Consider the following 20,168-nt stretch of genomic DNA (forward strand, 5'->3'; position numbering starts at 1 on the left):
CACTGTATAAAAGTATTTGAAGTAATAGTTATTAACAGATTTTGGAACAGGAATACAAATCTTGGGGGGACATTCATTTTAATAGTTTAAATTCTTCCTTGATCTGTAGACATTGTATTTTCTGATTGTTTCTTATATTTTTGGCTAACAGTTCCCACTTAAAATAAAGATTAAAGATGACAGAGGATCTCCTTGTCTTGTCCCCCTTAGGAGGTCAGAAGAGCGCGATAATTTACCATTTACACTTATTCTGGCATTTGGTGTTTTGTACATCATTTTCAGCCAGTTCAGAAAAGTTTTACTAAAGTAAAATGTTTTACATGCATGTGTGGGTATCTAAGAGCAACGTCATAAACCCTGTCATAAAAGAGCATTGCTGGATAGATGTAACTATGTTGGAGGGTATAATACTGTTTGTTTGGAAGGGTTTCTCACCCTAGGAGTTTGGTATTATACTGTTCGCCTTGTTAAGCCACCTTTTATTCCATGCTGGGTGTGTTAACATCTTTCAAGGAACAAGAAAAATACTTTTAACCTAACGTCTATGATCAAAGCCGTGGAGCTGAACAAAAGGAATATTGGCATATTGTTCTCCAGTAATTCCAGGAGTTTCAGCATTTCAAAAGCTTTTTATGCAGTTGTAAACTAACAGCTTCAAACAACTCAGTGGGAACACAGGTGTCTTAATGAATCTATAGACATAAAATATATATAAAGAGCTCCATCTCTCAGGAGGAGAGGAACGATAAGATCAGAGTAATTATAACATGAGACTCACACTGACTTACTAATGTCTGTGTGTTTGAAAGTAATTCATAAGAAAGTAAGTGAAAATGACTTGAGTTTAACAGAACAGAAGTCTATTTTAACTAAACTAGGATTGCATCCCAAATGGCACCCTATCCCCTATTTAGTGCACTACTTTTGACAAGGGCCCATTGCACAATATATTAAGAATAAGGTCCCATGGGCCCTGGTCAAATTTTGTGCACTTAATAGGGAATAGGGTGCCATTTGGGATGCCCAAGGAATGAGGACACAGGGGTGAAAGTAATATTTCAAGTCAAGATCTCCGTCAGACAAATATAGGCTGCTATTGCATGTGAGCGGAGCAGCCAATATGAACAACCATCTCTAGTGACTGTGCTGTTGAAGTTCTGCTAAATGACGTAAATGTAAATGTAAAGATGATATGTTTCATATGGTTCTGCCCAGAGTCTCTCATTTAAACTGTGTGTGATGACTACACTCCTGCCTTATGACTCATATATAGCATCATGACGGGAGTCCAGCTGTGTGTGTTTGTGTGTGTGTTTGTGTGTGTGGGTCTATGTTACACTCCTGCCCAGTGTTTCGTCACCCCTCCCTCTCTAACCCCCCTGTATGACGGTGCCCTGTGAGGAGTACAAATGAACCTGTCTGTCTGTCTGTCTGTCTGTCTGTCTGTCTGTCTGTACGACGTGCGTACTTGCATATGTGTATGCAATGTGTGTAATACAGTGCTGTTTTGGGTTACATCTCCAGGAGTGTAGCAGAGCAGAGCCCTGGAGAGCAGCCCAGCCCTGGTCCGGTTTCAGCCCTGTTTCATCAGCCTGAATAGTGGAGTGTTCACCAGCCAGCGCCTGGCTAGAGGAACGTCAGCCAGCACCAGGCCGTCTCGCAGAGTGACGCAATGTGAACCCACAGCAGGCTAGGCATAGAAAATTAAGAACTTCTCCTCAACTGACCTTCCATTATGGTTGCATCCTAAATGGCACCCTATTATCTATTTAGTGCACTACTTTCGACCAGCAATGGGTATAGGGTGCCATTTGGGACACACATATGATCTAATAACATACGCTATATATACAAAAGTATGTGGACACCCCTTCAAATTAGTGGATTCGGCTATTTCAGCCACACCTGTTGCTGAAAGGTGTATAAAATCGAGCACACAGCCATGCAATCTCCATAGACAAACATTGGCAGTAGAATGGCCTTACTGAAGAGCTCAGTGACTTTCAACGTGGCATCGTCACAGGATGCCACCTTTCCAAAAAGTCAGTTTGTCAAATTTCTGCCCTGCTAACTGTAAGTGCTGTTATTGTTAAGTGGAAACCTCTAGGAGCAACATCGGCTCAGCCGCGAAGTGGTAGGCCACACAAGCTCACAGAACGGGATAGCTGAGTGCTAAAGCACGTAAAAACGTCTGTCCTCTGATGCAACATTCACTACTGAGTTTCAAACTGCCTCTGGAAGCAACGTCAGCACATGAACTTTTCGTCGGGAGCTTCATGAAATGGGTTTCCATGGCCGAGCAGCCGCACACTAGCCTAAGATCACCATGCGCAATGCCAAGCATCACTGGAGTGGTGTAAAGCTCGCCGCCATTGGACTCTGGAGCAGTGGAAATGCGTTCTCTGGAGTGATGAATCATGCTTCACCATCTGGCAGTCCGATGGACTAATCTGGGTTTGCATAGTGCATAGTGTCAACTGTAAAGTTTGGTGGAGGAGGAATAATGGTCTGGGGCTATTTTTCATGGTTCTGGCTAGGACCCTTAGTTCCAGTGAAGGGAAATCTTAATGCTACGGCATACAATTACATTCTAGATGATTCTGTGCTTCCAACTTTGTGGCAACGGTTTGGGGAAGGCCCTTTCCTGTTTCAGCATGACAATGCCCCCGAGCACAAAACGAGGTCCATACAGATATAGTTTGTCGAGATCGGTGTGGAAGAACTTGACTGGCCTGCACAGAGCCCTGACTTCAACCCCATCGTACACCTTTGGGATGAATTGTAACGCCGACTGCGAGCCAGGCCTAATCGCCCAACATCTGTGCCCGACCTCACTAATGCTCTTGTTGCTAAATGGAAGCAAGTCCCTGCAGCAATGTTCCAACATCTAGTGGAAAGCCTTCCCAGGAGAGTGGAGGCTGTTATAGCAGCAACGGGGGGACCAACTCCATATAAATGGCCATGATTTTGGAATGAGATGTTTGATGAGCAGGTGTCCACATACTTTTGGTAATGTAGTGTAGAAAGAATATTAGATAATGGGGAACGTGTGTAAGCTACTGATCTACAAATAGATTAGACATTGAAGTCAAGTAGAGGAGAACATTGGCATAATGGTCATTTTGATATTAATGTTAAAGTATATTAATAGTAATTACACATGTCTGGAGAGAGCAATAAATAACTCAGCAAAAAAATAAACGTCCTCTCACTGTCAACTGCGTTTATTTTCAGCAAACTTAACATGTGTAAATATTTGTATGAACATAACAAGATTCAACCACTGAGACATAAACTGAACAAGTTCCACAGACATTTGACTAACAGAAATGGAATTATGTGTCCCTGAACAAAGGTGGGGTCAAAAGTAACAGTAAGTACTGCAGTGCATCTCCTCCTCATGGACTGCACCAGATTTGGCAGTTCTTGCTGTGAGATGTTACCCCACTCTTCCACCAAGGCACCTGCAAGTTCCCGGACATTTCTGGGGGGAATGGCCCTAGCCCTCACCCTCCGATCCAACAGGTCCCAGACGTGCTCAATGGGATTGAGATCCAGGCTCTTCGCTGGCCATGGCAGAACACTGACATTCCTGTCTTGCAGGAAATCACGCACAGAACGAGCAGTATGGCTGGTGGCATTGTCATGCCTTTAGGAAGGGTACCACATGAGGGAGGATGATGTCTTCCCTGTAACACACAGCATTGAGATTGCCTGCAATGACAACAAGCTCAGTCTGATGATGCTGTGACACACCGCCCCATACCATGACGGACCCTCCACCTCCAAATCAATCCCGCTCCAGAGTACAGGCCTCGGTGTAACGCTCATTCCTTCGACGATAAACGCAAATCCGACCATCACCCCTGGTGAGACAAAACCGCGACTCGTCAGTGAAGAGCACTTTTTGCCAGTCCTGTCTGGTCCAGCGATGGTGGGTTTGTGCCCATAGGCGACGTTGTTGCCGGTGATGTCTGGTGAGGACCTGCCTTACAACAGGCCTACAAGCCCTCAGTCCAGCCTCTCTCAGCCTATTGCGGACAGTCTGAGCACTGGTGGAGGGATTGTGCGTTCCTGGTGTAACTCGGGCAGTTGTTGTTGCCAACCTGTACCTGTCCCGCAGGTGTGATTTTCGGATGTACCGATCCTGTGCAGGTGTTGTTACACGTGGTCTGCCACTGCGAGGATGATCAGCTGTCCGTCCTGTCTCCCTGTAGCGCTGTCTTAGGCGTCTCACAGTACGGACATTGCAATTTATTGCCCTGGCCACATCTGCAATCCTCATGCCTCCTTGCAGCATGCCTAAATTCATGCAGATGAGCAGGGACCCTGGGCATCTTTCTTTTGGTGTTTTTCAGTAGAAAGGCCTCTTTAGTGTCCTAAGTTTTCATAACTGTGACCTTAATTGCCTACTGTCTGTAAGCTGTTAGTGTCTTAACGACAGTTCCACAGGTGCATGTTCATTAATTGTTTATGGTTCATTGAACAAGCATGGGAAACAGTGTTTAACCCTTTACAATGAAGATCTGTGAAGTTATTTGGATTTTTACGAATTATCTTTGAAAGACAGGGTCCTGAAAAAGGGACATTTCTTTTTTTGCTGAGTTTATATGGTTTTGATGGGTTGGAGAGAGATGGGACTGTTGTCGGAGACTTCTGTACTTGACTTTATATGGTGACTTTATACTCTCAGTGCTGGTTTCCCAGATACAGTTTAAACCTAGTTCTGGACTAAGAAGCACTTTCTATGGAGAATCGTCATTGAAAGAAAAGAAAAAAAAATGTATGCACTCACTAACTATAAGAGCGTCTGCTAAATGACTAAAATGTAAATGTAAAATGAACAAGCTTTTTAGTCCAGGACTAGGCTTCATACTGTATCTGTCTGGGAAAGCGGCCCTCAATGTTTTTCAATAGCATAATGCACAGAGTGAAAAGCATCCTACATTATATAGGCCTCTAACACATCACATATTGAAACCACCATTATGCTTCAATCAGACTCACTCATGGAACACCCTAGCTGGGTAGTTATATACCTACCATTGACCTTCCATATAGCTAGCTACATACATTAACCTACCAGGAACACAAACCCTGCCACTTCATTCTGAATGGTCTGGAGGAGAACCCTTCCACTTCATTTCCATGACTGTCTGCTCCTAATAACGAGGTTAGTGTGTAACTAGACCAGAAAAAGATGGGCCCGTATGGGCCCTGGTCAAAAGTAGTGCACTATATAAAGGATAGGGTGCTATTTAAGGGATAGGGTGCCATTTGGGAAACACACATTTACATTTAGCCCTGGTCATAAACAATAAATTAAAGACCATATCAATCCCATCCCATCTGGTCTTCATTCACTAGAGCTCTCAGTTAGTGGTCTTCATTCTAATCTAGTCATGTAGTTGATCCTCATATTTAACAACCACTCTTTGTTAATCAGAACAAGAGAGATAGAGACAGTACACTGTATTGTATTCACATAAGTACTTTAATCAGGCACTTTGACAAGAAGAAAAAACATCTGGCACATCAGGGAAGATATATGATATGCGTGGGCATTCGGGGAACTATATACTATGGGCTACGTTCGGTAAGAAAGAGGATGTACAATTTTATAAATAACAAACTGTAGAAACTGGTGAATGAACAAAGTAAAAGCTCAAAACAACAACATGATATCCCAGCTTCTTAATTTTAAACATAGATAGCCTTGTGTTTTAGGGGCAGTTTAACATGGCTTAACAAACAGTCTTAAAGGTTTCTAAGTTGGAGTGGAGCTAAGTACTAATTAGCTTCTGTCTCTTGTGCGTCCCAAATGGCACCCTATTCCCTACATGGTGCACTACTTTTGAAGATCACTCTATAGGGAATAAAGTGCCATTTGGAACATAGCCTCTGTGTCTCAAGGATTTACTGTAGTTTCTCAGAGCCAATAAAGGTAACGTTTCTTCAACTAACATGTTAACAATTAAAAATGGTATGAAGACTCCAAAACTGTCAGCCTGAAGAAGCTCTACTGTGACAAATGAAGGAAAATGAAGTCTCCCGATTTAGTCAATGGCAGAAGGCTAGGTAGCCATAAATACAACCTTACACAGGGGTATTTAGTACAGGCTGCCAAAACCGCTTAAATTGAGCTTGTTTTTCAGACATCAGACAACAGACAGTAAGCTACGAGCTAAAGGTCATGCAGGTCTACATGGGTTTCGTCCTAAATGCCACCCTATTCCCTATTTAGTGAGCTACTGTATAGAGAAGTGCACTCCTTTTGAGGAGGAAAATACCCCCATAGGGCCCTGGTCAAAGTTAGTGCACTATATAGGGAATAGGGTGCCATTTGGGACTCAGAATTGGTGTTACGTTCTGGTACCAAGAAGTGGTGTCTCATCAGACACCAGTTAGTAGCTAGTTACACCTAACTCCAGGAGTAGTGAAAACTAACAATCCACTAAACTAACAATACTGATAACTTACAATACCGTAGCTCAGAGAAGGAACTAAGAGAGAACAGAAAACCAATCTCAACAACACCATTTTGATTAGTGTTCTGGTCTCAGTCCTGCATGTGATTTGAAAAGCTGTATTTCAGAGATTCATCTGGCTTTGTGCAACACAATGTCCCCTGCAAAGAAATGATGAAAATATCTGTTGCAACGAGCTTCTCCTGGTCCAGAATGCTGGAGAGAATCCCATCGATACTGAGATGAGCTTAGTGAGCTACAGTCTGTCAGACGGACACACACAACCTTTATTCAGTCTTTCAGAGGTACACATACAACCCCTACTCAAACCTCAAGAGGTACACGCAACCCCTACTCAAACCTCAGGGTTGTCCACAAAGAATGTAAGAGGGCAATGCGCCACCATGTGTACTGGCTGTGCCACTATATAAAAAACACAAATAAAAAATAATAATAATCGGTTTACTTTATTTGTTATACCCCCGCCATGCTCAGCAGCACCACCTTGTAAAAAAATTATAGGGAGAACCCTGCTACTCACACCTCACAGGTCACACACAACCCCTACTCAAACCTCATGTCAGCTGTTTTGTCACCTGTGTTTGGATGGTTCTACTGGCACTATAATAACAATTAGACCTGTCTGCTGACTTACATGACATTAGTTTTTATTTTCCTTTGTTCTATTGCTGACAACTTTGTAATTATAGTGCAGCTGGACTCTATAATCTTCCTGAACTCCCCTGTCTGTCTGTGTCTGAGTGGTTCTGCCCTTGTCTGTGTCTACTATGCCACTACAATACCAAGTAGACCTGTAAGGCTCATTGTGATTAAAATCACAGCAAGGACACCTGAAAAGAAGGACATGATCAATGGATGTCAAGTTCACCTAAACTAGACTGAAGGAAGAAACAAAGGAACGTGTGTAGGACATGAGAACATGCATGACTGATCCTTTCAAACAAGACTCAAAAGACTATGGTTGCATCCCAAATGCAACCCTATTTCCTTTATAGTGCACTACTTTTGACCAGGTAGTGCACTATATAGGCAATAGGTGCCATTTGGGATACACACATATGGCACACTGAATTAGTATGAGAGGGATCCAACACTTTACCAGATTATTTTTGAAAGCTTCTTGACCAAACACCGTATTGATACTGGTATTATGTTCTTCCAGCAAGGCAAGCTCTTTTTACGCTCCTCTGTAATAAATATTTACAAGAAATGACAGCATATCCCCCCAATCAATCACACTAATAAAAATAAAGAGCTTTTTTTCGTTCCAAGAACACATTAATGGTTAAGTACATAAGATAGAACCAACGTACAATTCAAACATACTGTTACATAGCTACAAATATACACATATGGAAATATATTCTGAGGCTATAACAGCCCTCTGGCACAGAGTTAATGCCATTTCTAGTCAGAAACCAAAGTCAGTATAAAAATATCTTCTACAGAATATTGACATCATGGCTCCCCATTAGAATGTGCAAATCCTGGGTAGTTTAGTTCTCTTGACACTGATTGTATTGAGGGAAGAGGGAGTCTTGAGGAAACGGCAACATCCATTTTGGCCTCAGTTTTGATTCTAGTTCAGTTTGAGAGTCCCATTAGTTTATGATGCAGCGGCCACCTTTGAGAGTCCATTTGAGAGTTACTTCATTATTTAACTACAGTACTAACCACACTCTCAGTGTTCTGGCCAGAAGGGAGGGTACACTGTACGATACAGTCTATTGACACCAGATACTGTGACCATTACACATCAGGAGGGGTACCACCCTACAACCTAAATAGGGTGTCAATTTTGACAACACCTCTGTCTTTTGAGGAACAATAACTCAGTGTCAGTCTTCCAATCTCCAGTACCTCAGAGTCTATAGAGTCTATATCCTCATCTCAGTCTACAGAGTCTATATCCTCATCTGTGAGTCGATAGTCTATTATCCTCATCTGTGAGTCGATAGAGTCTATATCCTCATCTGTGAGTCGATAGAGTCTATATCCTCATCTGTGAGTCGATAGTCTATTATCCTCATCTGTGAGTCGATAGAGTCTATATCCTCATCTGTGAGTCGATAGAGTCTATATCCTCATCTGTGAGTCGATAGTCTATTATCCTCATCTGTGAGTCGATAGAGTCTATATCCTCATCTGTGAGTCGATAGAGTCTATATCCTCATCTCGGCCTCTTCACTGTGCTCCATGCTGTGTTCAGTGGTGCTGATCATGGAGGCTGAGGGGCCCTGGGTGACGCCGAAAGGTGTGATGGCTGGGGAGCGGGCGGCCAGGGGGGACAGGGAGGGGGAGAAGCTGGGGGACATGGCTACTGAGGAGGGGGAGCCCTCGTGACTGATGGGGGACCTCCGTAGGGAGGCCAGGTGGGGGAAGGAGGACCTCCCCACAGAGGGCTTGACGGGAGCAGGCTTGACTGGGACTGTCTTCGCCCCGGGGTGGGCTATGGAGGTGATTAGGGGCGGGGGGTCAATGCGAGGGGGTTTGGGGTCTGCCTTGGCTTTGTGCTGGAGCGGTCTGCGAGGGTTAGGGGGGGCCGTCTCATCCTTTAACCTCGCTATCTCCGTGAAGACGTTTGCTAGTGGCTGGAACTGTGGGCACCAGTTCAGCAGGTAGTCCCAGTTATAACTGCCCCTCAGCTCCTCGTCACTGGCCACTATGGCTGTGAGAGAGCCGTCCACAGTGGGTTTACCATCCACTGGGAAGGCATAGTCTTTAGGATGGGAAATGTTCAGCCCCCTCCCTACCCCCAGATAACCTCCTCCATCCTCCCTGTAGACTGGCACCTGGCCAGCCAGCAGAGTCCCACTGAGACTGGCCAGCTTCTTGGCCTTGAACCACTGGTTGGCGTCCATGTTGGGCTCACAGGAGACATCAGACAGCTGGTCAGCGTCCTGCTGGATACCAGAGTCTGGCCCGCGGGCTGAGATGTGTTCCTGCATGGATGAAGAGATGGAGGAGACACGGGGGTACTCGTTGATCATCCGGATCTCATCGTCCTCCGCCGCTTCCGCTGAGCCACGCCCGCTGGAGTGGGATGGATCCAGGGAGCCCCCGCGGGGGTATGGCCCTCCCCCACCACTCCCTGTTTGGTCGGAAGCATACCCTGGTAAGGCCTGGTTGTAGATGCGGTCGTTCCGGTCGGTGCCAGTGACTTTAGTCTCCTCTAGTTTGTGCAGCATGGTGCCGTGGCCGGGAGAGGCTGGAGGTCTGCAGCGACTCTGCTGCTCCTTCCTCTGACGTCTCAGTCTCACACAGAACAGAGCCATGGCGATGAAGATCAGGATGAGGATGGCTCCCAGGGACACAGCGATCACGCTGACCAGCAGCAGGTTCATGTCCGACGCCACGCCAAAGGAGGTGTGTGTCACGTCAACGGTGAGGCGGGCGGTGGCCACACGGGACGTCTCCAAAGGGCTGTGGGCCTTCAGGTCAAGGGTCATCACACGGACCTCCCTCTTGGACCTGCCCAGGTGTCGGACGTGGCTGTCCATCTTCAGGGAAACCACGCCCGTCGATGCATTGACCTGGAAGTAGGGCGAGGGGTCAGCTAGGGAGTACAGAACAATCCCGTCCACCCCCTCGTCCTCGTCTCTGGCTGTCACCTGACCGATGCTCTGGCCCTTCTTTGCCCCCTCAGGAACCAGGAAGGAGAACTCTGAGTCGGAAAACACAGGGTCGTACTCATCCTCCCCCGTCACGTACACCTGGACGGTCACCGTGGCAGAGTAGTTCCCTGCATCCATGGCCAGAGCTACAAAGTTGAACAAGTTGACCTTCTCAAAGTCGAAGGTGGAGCGAGTCCGGACCTCGCCTGACATCTGGTTGACCAGGAAGGCGTCTTTCCCCTCTCCAGTCTTGTCCAACATGTAGTACCTCAGCTGTCCGAAGACTCCCGTGTCCTGGTCGATGGCGTGCAGCATGGTGACAAGGGCGTTGTGAGGCTGGTTCTCTCTGACGCTGGCGGTGAGGATGGGCAGAGGGAAGTAAGGTCTGTTGTCATTAATGTCCTTCACCTCCACAGTGACTGGAGCCAGTGCATAGTGACCCTGTCCATCTGACGCCTGCACAATGATCACATAGGATGCCTAGTAGGAGGGCGAGGGAGAGGGGGAGAGAGAGAGAGCAGAGAGAGGGGGGTGTAGAGAGAGAGAGAGAGAGGGAAAGAGGGGGACAGAGAGAGATTAATACTTTCTTTATCGCTGAAGGGAAATGAATTGTCAGCAGCAGAATATACAAACAGGTGGATAACCAATGACCAATCCAAGTCTGCATCTATTTCTGTGTCAACTATTTCCTACATAGTGCACTACTTTTGACCAGGGCCCATAGGGCTCTTTAAAAAGTAGTGCACTATATAGGAAATACGGTGCCATTTTGGGCACATCCCAAGCCAGAAAGTGCCATGGTACCTGTCTCTCACTGTCCAGTGGTCTCTGCAGCCTCAGGGCTCCGGTCCAGCGGTCCACCTGGAACATACCCGTCTCATCCCCAGAGCTGATTAGGTACTGCACCTTCCCTACGGCCGAGGAGTCTGGGTCTGTTGCAGACAGGCTAAGGACCTCAGTCCCTGTGGCTGCTCCTTCACTCAGCACCACACTGCAGGGTTCAAGGGGGTTTTATTAATCACTTTTACAAAAAACATGACATTTGGTTCCCCAGTGCAAACACATGTAATAGAGGAATTAAGGACATTTAACAAACAACAAAGTACCAAATTACCTGTACTCTGCCCTGCTGAACGCCGGAGGGTTGTCGTTAGTATCCGTCACACTGATCAGCGCAGAGACAGCCGAGCTCCTCTGGGGCACGCCGCGGTCCGACACGACCACGGTCAGGTTGTAACTGGACACCGCCTCGAAGTCCAACCCCTCACCGGTCAATACCAGGCTGCCTACTGTCTGGAAGCCCCGTCCTTCCAGGAAGCGCACGCTGCTCTCGATCTGGAAGGCATTGCCTTCGTTTCCGCTGGCTATGGTGAAGTCAAAGCCGCAGTTGTCGCGTGACGCGTCACCGTCGGTTGCCTCCAGGGTCAAGATGGTGGCGCCCGGAAGGCCGTCCTCTGAAACCGTGGCTCTGTACTCTGATTGGTGGAAGACGGGTGCATTGTCATTGACGTCAGTCACCTGGACCTGTACAGTAGCGATGGAGGAGAGGGCTGGTGTTCCCATGTCTCTGGACTCTATTACCACTAGGATAGAAGGATTCTCAGAGTTCAACTCTGCCTGCTGGGTGATGAACAGGGTACCATTGCTGGGGTCGATGTAGAAGATGTCCCGGGTTGATGACATCACTTTGTAGGTGACACGGCCGTTCTCTCCAGAGTCACGATCCGTGGCTGTCACTGTGACAACTGCACTGCCAGCTGGGGAGTGCTCTGCCAGAGTCACCTGGGAAACACAAACACACACATGACAAGGATGTATTCAGAATAATTGAGGCATGTTGGACAGGCAGGTTAATGGTTAATGGTACCAGGCAGGGTTAGTAAACTAAATGAGGAAGATAGATACATACACACACATGGCATCATTATTGATCTGCATGTACATAGAAAAATGCAGCTAAATCTGATCAAGTTCTCATCGTCTCTTATGGCATTATTGCATCCTGCCATCACAAACGCAGATTTTCCAAGGTTAGTGGAGGCCAGTTAGAGGATTGACTACCTGGTAAAGATCCTGTGTGAACGTAGGAGCGTTATCATTGACATCCTCCACCAGTATAGTGAGGTTAGCTTCAGTCTGGTGTTTGGAGTCAGTAGCCCTGACAGTCAGCGTGTACCAGGTCCTATCTTCATAGTCCAGAGGGGCGGTCAGAGACACCCCGCCCCCATAGCGGTGGATCCCAAACACGCCCTGGGAGGACGGGTCCAGGTGGAGGGTGTAGGACAGGGCGGGGCCTGAGTCCACGTCATTTCCTGTCACCTGGGTTATTACCGAGCCAATCAGAGTGTCTGGAGGGAGAGGGGGGAGGGGAGAGGGGAGGGAGAGAGAATGAGGGAGATACTTTTTTTATTGTTTATTTCACTTTTGTTTATTATCTATTTCACTTGCTTTGGCAATGTAAACATATGTTTCCCATGCCAATAAAGCCCCTTGAGAGAGAGAGAGAGAGAGAGAGAGAGAGAGAGAGAGAGAGAGAGAGAGAGAGAGAGAGAGAGAGAGAGGAGAGAGAGAGAGAGAGAGAGAGAGAGAGAGAGAGAGAGAGAGAGAGAGAGAGAGAGAGAGAGAGAGAGAGAGAGAGAGAGAGAGAGAGAGAGAGAGAGAGAGAGAGAGAGAGAGAGAACAGGGCTTGTGATATTGTTATATATGGGAACAACACTATAGCTCTAGAACTAGCTCCCACCTCATAACATATCTTATTACATCATGTTGCTTTTTATGAATATATTGCAGACTTCTGATTTCTTTTTTTTTTTTTATTGGATACTTTATACAGGAAACTGTAGACTTCAGATGTACAGCAGGATATGAACAGAGGGGAACTTGGCTTCAGAACGACTCATAAAAGGGTCAGTTTATCAGTGAGAGCTGCTGAGTGCTGCTAGAGAGAGGAGTGAGGATCAGTGATAAGATCACTGAACTAAAGGTTCACTGTTAAATTGACTGCGTCTCAAATGTCTGAGACACTTGATACATACAGTTGAAGTCGGAAGTTTACATACATCTTAGCCAAATACATTTAAACTCAATGATTTGTTTCACAAGAAAAAATATTTTGCATCTTCAAATTGGTAGGCATGTTGTGTAAATCAAATGATACAAACCCCCCAAAAATGAATTTTAATTCCAGGTTGTATGGCAACAAAATAGGAAAGATGCCAAGGGGGGTGAATACTTTCGCAAGCCACTGTAGGCCTTGAAATACATCCACAGGTACACCTCCAATTGACTCAAATTATGTCAATTAGCCTATCAGAAGCTTCTAAAGCCATGACATCATTTTCTGGAATCTTCCAAGCTTTTTAAAGGCACAGTTAACTTAGTGTATGTAAACTTCTGACCCACTGGAATTGTGATACAGTGAATTATAAGTTAAATAATCTGTCTGTAAACAATTGTTGGAAAAATTACTTGTGTCATGCACAAAGTAGATGTCCTAACCGACTTGCCAAAACTATAGTTTGTTAAAAAGAAATATGTGGAGTGGTTGAAAAACTAGTTTTAATGACTCCAACCTAAGAGTATGTCAACTTCAGACTTCAACTGTACACCCCTTGGTCAAAAGTAGTTCACTACATAGTGAATAGGGTGTCAGTTAAGCATAGTTGGGTTCAATTACTATTTCAAATCATTCAAATACTTTGAGTGTTTGCTTTAGCCTGCCTGAAGTGTCTGATGGGCGGGGTTTGTACTTATTTAAAATAAATTCAAATAATATTTTAACCCGGGTCTGCGGTTGAGACCCGTGGATCATTGACTTACTCTCTGGTACTCTGATCTCGCGCGGCAGGGGGATTGTAGGACTGTTGTCATTGAGGTCCACGATGATCACAGTGAGGGTCGCCGAGCCGGCCAATCGTGGCGTGCCCCAGTCCGTCGCCGTAACAACCAGCCTGGTGCCATGGAAATGAAAAAATAAACTGTCAGTTTTCATAACCTTTCATCTCCTGCTGTCTTACATCATAACCTGTTGTAGCCCAGAGCATGACAGATATTTAGTTTCCAATACAAAAGAGAGAGAGAGTACAGGAACAGTGAGAGTATTTATAGACTGAAAACAAAGGTTAGCCCGCTGAGGGAAACCACATGGCAGGCAGATTGTGAACAAACACACACATACACATACTTTCACACACACACACACACACACACACACACACACACACACACACACACACACACATCCCAAGGCCCTGCCCCTCACTTGGTTTGTGTCCAGATCTCTCGGTCCATGATAGCGGCGGTGGTGATGCTTCCGGTCAGCGGGTCGATCTTGAACAGGCCGCTGAGAGACGATGACTGCAGGCTGTAGGTCACCTGACTATTCTGGCCCTGGTCCAGGTCATCAGCCACCACCTGCATGGGACAGACAGGAAATCACATGACCGAGGTCAGAAAGAAAATCTAAACAAAAAAAGCAGTCTTCTGATATCACTGGTTTTCTTTTGTCTTAAAAGCAAAATGTACTTGTGTTTATGGTTAGCCAGTTCCAATCAGTTTTATTGTGTAGGAAACTGATTTTGCTGTCATTGGCTGTTGTTCACCCTTCCCCTGCTGTTAATTGTTTTGAATGTTGTTTTGTTTTGTTTTTGAAAGCAATACAAAAAAAATATCAAAAATAATAATAATCTGACAACACCTGGGGACAGACAGGAAGTCACATGGTCAGAGAGGAAATAAATCAAAACAAAGAACAGATGTACAACAGCTGTGGAACAGTAACAGGACCTGGTGATGGATATTGGTCTTGGAACTGTTGGAACAGAGAGTTAAAAAAAGGTTCTAAATGGCCTTGGCTTCATTCAGCATACAGCTGAGTCTATATACTCAACAGGGACGTTGGAAACACACTGTAGTATAGGGACAGGAACAGACAGTCACCTCTCAGAACTACCGCAGCAGCACTGAAACTATCCAGATCGTCTCTACTGTCTGAGCAGAGCATCTTCTAGCCCACAACCTCACACTCCATCTACAGCCAAGCATAATACAGGTGTGTATGAGTGTGTGCACGCTCGTTAGTGTACCTACCTGTATGATAGGGAAATGATATCCCTGTGCCTCTCGTATGTAGGCTACATAGTTCTGAAGCTGGAAGCGTGGCAGGTTGTCATTGACGTCCTGCAGGTTCAGGTTGACCGCCATGAAGGAACTGGAGGATGCAGTTTCAGCCTTCACCACTAGGCGGAGTCTAGGGGTCTCCTCATAGTCCAGCCCCATGGAGCTCTGTACCCAGATCTCACCTGGTTAGAACAATAACAAGGATAGATCTCACCTGGTTAGAACAATAACTAGGACAGATCTCACCTGGTTAGAACAATAACTAGGACAGATCTCACCACTTTAGAACAATAACTAGGACAGATCTCACCTCTTTAGAACAATAACTAGGACAGATCTCACCTCTTTAGAACAATAACTAGGACAGATCTCACCTCTTTAGAACAATAACAAGGACAGATCTCACCACTTTAGAACAATAACAAGGGGCTGAGAACCAATTGGGCAATGGATATTCATCCTTCTCCTATTCCTTATGATATTAATCAGGGATGTAGTGGAGTGTAAAGGCTGTTTACACACCTTTTTCATACGGTGAATCACAAAAATGTGTTTTATATCATTCCCCAGCCCAGCGGCTTACCAGTGGAGGAGCTGATTCCAAAGGAGTGTAATGTGTTGCCACTGAAGATGCTGTAACTGATCCCACTACGGGATCCATCAGGGTACTGGGCCTGAGTCTGCACCACGGTGGTACCTGGAGGAGGACAACACACACCTCACTATCACACTGTGTTCTCAACACACCTCACTATCACACTGTGTTCTCAACACACCTCACTATCACACTGTGTTCTCAACACACCTCACTATCACACTGTGTTCTCAACACACCTCACTATCACACTGTGTTCTCAACACACCTCACTATCACACTGTGTTCTCAACACACCTCACTATCACACTGATTACTTACATTATACACACGTCACTATCACACTGATTACTTACATTATACACACCTCACTATCACACTGATTACTTACATTATACACACCTCACTATCACACTGATTACTTACATTATACACACCTCAGTCTCACACGTATTACTTATGTGCTGGAAATGTTTAATGTTTGTGCTTTTCTAATAACTCATTTCTGTGTTCTATTCACGTGCTTTTCTAATAACCGTTTCCTGTGTTCATGCAAGTGACTGACTGAACGAATCCTCACTATCAGTAGCTGCAATTTGGCAGTATGCCCAGACCTTTGTTTTGACAACGAAATATATCTCAGTTTCAAGGTCTCAGCTTAGAGAGAAGAAGCCTCGTGAGGTATTGGTCTGTCACATGTTATGAACTAGTATTGGTCGGTCACATGAATGAAACAAAACGTTAATGATGAATTAATTATGCTAAATCATGCAAATATAACTTGTCTGTGTATAGCCGTATATAAGATAACTGCTGGGACTGCCCCGGCAGAGCTCCTGATTGACATGTGTACTATGGTGCATTGAGTTGGTTGGAACCTCTCCAGCACGCTGACAATAAACAATTATTCATTTAAGATTGACTTTGAGTGTCCCTGTGTTAGAATTTCCACAACACTTACATTATACACTCCTCAGTCTCACACTGATTACTTACATTATACACACCTCAGTCTCACACTGATTACTTACATTATACACACCTCAGTCTCACACAGATTACTTACATTACACACACCTAAGTCTCAAACTGATTAAGGATTACAGACAGATTACCAGGACGTGTACTCTGAGCATGCGCTGAACAGCTGGCAAGTGTCTTCACTGACATTTTCAACATGTCCCTGACTGAGTCTGTAATACCAACATGTTTCAAGCAGACCACCATAGTCCCTGTGCCCAAGAACACTAAGATAACCTGCCTAAATGACTACCGTCCCGTAGCACTCACGTCTGTAGCCATGAAGTTCTTTGAAAGGCTGGTCATGGCTCACATCAACACCATTATCCCAGAAACCCTAGACCCACTCCAATTTGCATACCGCCCCAACAGATCCACAGATGATGCAATCTCTATTGCACTCCACACTGCCCTTTCCCACCTGGACAAGAGGAACACCTATGTGAGAATGCTATTCATTGACTACAGCTCAGCGTTCAACACCATAGTGCCCTCAAAGCTCATCACTAAGCTAAGGACCCTGGGACTAAACACCTCCCTCTGCAACTGGATCCTGGACTTCCAGGTGGTAAGGGTAGATAACAACACATCTGCCATGCTGATCCTCAACACGGGGGCCCCTCAAGGGTGCGTGCTCAGTCCTGTACTCCCTGTTCACCCATGACTGCATGGCCAGGCACGACTCCAACACCATCATTAAGTTTGCCGACGACACAACAGTCTCACACTGATTACTTACATTATATACACCTCAGTCTCACACTGATTACTTACATTATACACACCTCAGTCTCACACTGATTACTTACATTATACACACCTCAGTCTCACAACAAAACAGATACACCTTAGTATCACACTCTTTGAATCAAAGAAAAATCGCCTGTTCCTACCTTTGGCAGCGTTCTCTTGCAGACTGATGTCTCTAGCGTGGCGTGAGAAGCGGATCCCCTTGTAGGTCTGTTCTCTGATGTAGATGACCACCACCCCTAGAGAGGACTGGGCTGGGCTACCCTGGTCCATAGCCTCTACAATCAGAGTCCTCTGGCCCTGGGTCAGTCCCTGCAGCTTCTCTGTAGCCTGGGATGAATGAAAAATATTTTCGTCTGAAGTCTCCCTAAGTAAGCCCACCCTTACAGGGGTTATTTAACACATACAGTGGCTTGCGAATGTATTCACCCCCCTTGGCATTTTTCCTATGTTGTTGCCTTACAACCTGGAATTAAAATGGATTTTTGGGGGGGTTGTATCATTTGATTTACACAACATGCCTACCACTTTGAAGATGCAAAATGTTTTTTCTTGTGAAGCAAACAAGAAATAAGACAAAAAAACAGAAACCTTGAGCGTGCATAACTATTCACTCCCCAATATCAATACTTTGTAGAGCCACCTTTTGCAGCAATTACAGCTGCAAGTCTCTTGGGGTATGTCTCTATAAGCTTGGCACATCTAGCCACTGGGTTTTTTGCCCATTCTTCAAGGCAAAACTGCTCCAGCTCCTTCAAGTTGGATGGGTTCCGCTGGTGTACAGCAATCTTTAAGTCATACCACAGATTCTCAATTGGATTGAGGTCTGGGCTTTGACTAGGCCCTTCCAAGACATTTAAATGTTCCCCTTAAACCACTCGAGTGTTGCTTTAGCAGTATGCTTAGGGTCATTGTCCTGCTGGAAGGTGAACCTCTGGAATCTCTGGAAGACTGAAACAGGTTTCCCTCAAGAATTTCCCTGTATTTAGCGCCATCCATCATTCCTTCAATTCTGACCAGTTTCCCAGTCCCTGCCGATGAAAAACATCCCCACAGCATGATGCTGCCACCACCATGCTTCACTGTGGGGATGGGGTTCTTGGGGTGATGAGAGGTGTTGGGTTTGCGCCAGACATAGCGTTTTCCTTGATGGCCAAAAAGCTCAATTTTAGTCTCATCTGACCAGAGTACCTTCTTCCATATGTTTGGGGAGTCTCCCACATGCATTTTGGCGAACACCAAACGTGTTTGCTTATTTTTTTCTTTAAGCAATGGCTTTTTCCTGGCCACTCTTCCGTAAAGCCCAGCTCTGTGGAGTGTATGGCTTAAAGTGGTCCTATGGACAGATACTCCAATCTCCGCTGTGGAGCTTTGCAGCTCCTTCAGGGTTATCTTTGGTCTCTTTGTTGCCTCTCTGATTAATACCCTCCTTGCCTGGTCCGTGAGTTTTGGTGGGCGGCCCTCTCTTAGCAGGTTTGTTGGGGTGCCATATTCTTTCCATTTTTTAATAATGGATTTAATGGTGCTCCATGGGATGTTCAAAGTTTCCGTTTTTTTTTTATAACCCAACCCTGATCTGTACTTCTCCACAACTTTGTCCCTGACCTGTTTGGAGAGCTCCTTGGTCGTCATGGTGCCGCTTGCTTGGTGGTGCCCCTTGCTTAGTGGTGTTGCAGACTCTGGGGCCTTTCAGAACAGGTGCATATATACTGAGATCATGTGACAGATCATGTGACACTTAGATTGCACACAGGTGGACTTTATTTAACTATTTATGTGACTTCTGAAGGTAATTGGTTGCACCAGATCTTATTTAGGAGCTTCATAGCAAAGGCGGTGAATACAATATGCCACCACATTTCCATTATTTATTTTTTTGAATTTTTTTAAACAAGTACTTTTTTTCATTTCACTTCACCAATTTGGACTATTTTGTGCATGTCCATTACATGAAATCCAAATAAAAATCCATTTAAATTACAGGTTATAATGCAACAAAATAGGAAAAATGCCAAGGGGGATGAATACTTTTGCAAGGCACTGTAAATACCCTGATTAATAATGTAACAATACCTGGATGTCCCCAGTCAGAGAGTTGATGGTGAAGCCCCGGACAGGGCTGGCGAAGCGGTAGAACACTGAGCCGTTGGCCCCAAAATCACGGTCCTCCGCCCGCATGGTGGCCAGGACGCGATGAGAGGAGACACTGGAGAAGAAGAACAAGAACAAGAATATTATTATAATTACAAAAATTCCTGTACATGGATGTCCAACTAAAACTTATTCTGCTTTTATTCTAACCCCTCCGAAAGACACATACAGAGGGAGGTTGGAGCAGAGGGCAGCCATACTACTATGCCCGTTTAGCAGTTTAGGGGTTACGTGCCTTGCTCAAGGGCACAACAGTAGGTGATGGCATCTAAGACACACAACAGCAGGTGATGGCACGCAACAAAGAAGACATGTGAAAGACAAAACTGTACAGATAAATCCTCCGGATGCAAGCCCACTCCAAAACAGATTCTTCCCCGTCAGACATGGGATTCGAACCGGCAAACTTCCTGTTGTTGTCCTGCTTCGCTA

At 45.4% G+C, this 20,168-nt stretch overlaps 1 protein-coding gene across 1 annotated transcript in view; it reads right to left on the reverse strand.

Moving 5' to 3' along the window:
- Positions 1-5,475: 5,475 nt before the first annotated feature.
- Positions 5,476-20,168, reverse strand: part of dchs1a (dachsous cadherin-related 1a) — a 140,540-nt gene continuing 125,847 nt past the window's right edge. The window contains exons 18-27 of the mRNA XM_045220398.1: positions 19,659-19,791; positions 17,729-17,915; positions 15,804-15,917; positions 15,191-15,402; positions 14,364-14,515; positions 13,922-14,052; positions 12,164-12,450; positions 11,217-11,884; positions 10,907-11,093; positions 5,476-10,582 (exon numbers count right to left, since the gene is read on the reverse strand). Of these exons, the coding sequence (XP_045076333.1) occupies positions 8,651-10,582; positions 10,907-11,093; positions 11,217-11,884; positions 12,164-12,450; positions 13,922-14,052; positions 14,364-14,515; positions 15,191-15,402; positions 15,804-15,917; positions 17,729-17,915; positions 19,659-19,791 (4,003 nt within the window). The 3' untranslated portion in view covers positions 5,476-8,650. The remainder of the gene's footprint in view (positions 10,583-10,906; positions 11,094-11,216; positions 11,885-12,163; positions 12,451-13,921; positions 14,053-14,363; positions 14,516-15,190; positions 15,403-15,803; positions 15,918-17,728; positions 17,916-19,658; positions 19,792-20,168) is intronic.

This window comes from Coregonus clupeaformis, chromosome 6 (assembly GCF_020615455.1).
Source record: "Coregonus clupeaformis isolate EN_2021a chromosome 6, ASM2061545v1, whole genome shotgun sequence".
NCBI lineage: Eukaryota > Metazoa > Chordata > Actinopteri > Salmoniformes > Salmonidae > Coregonus > Coregonus clupeaformis.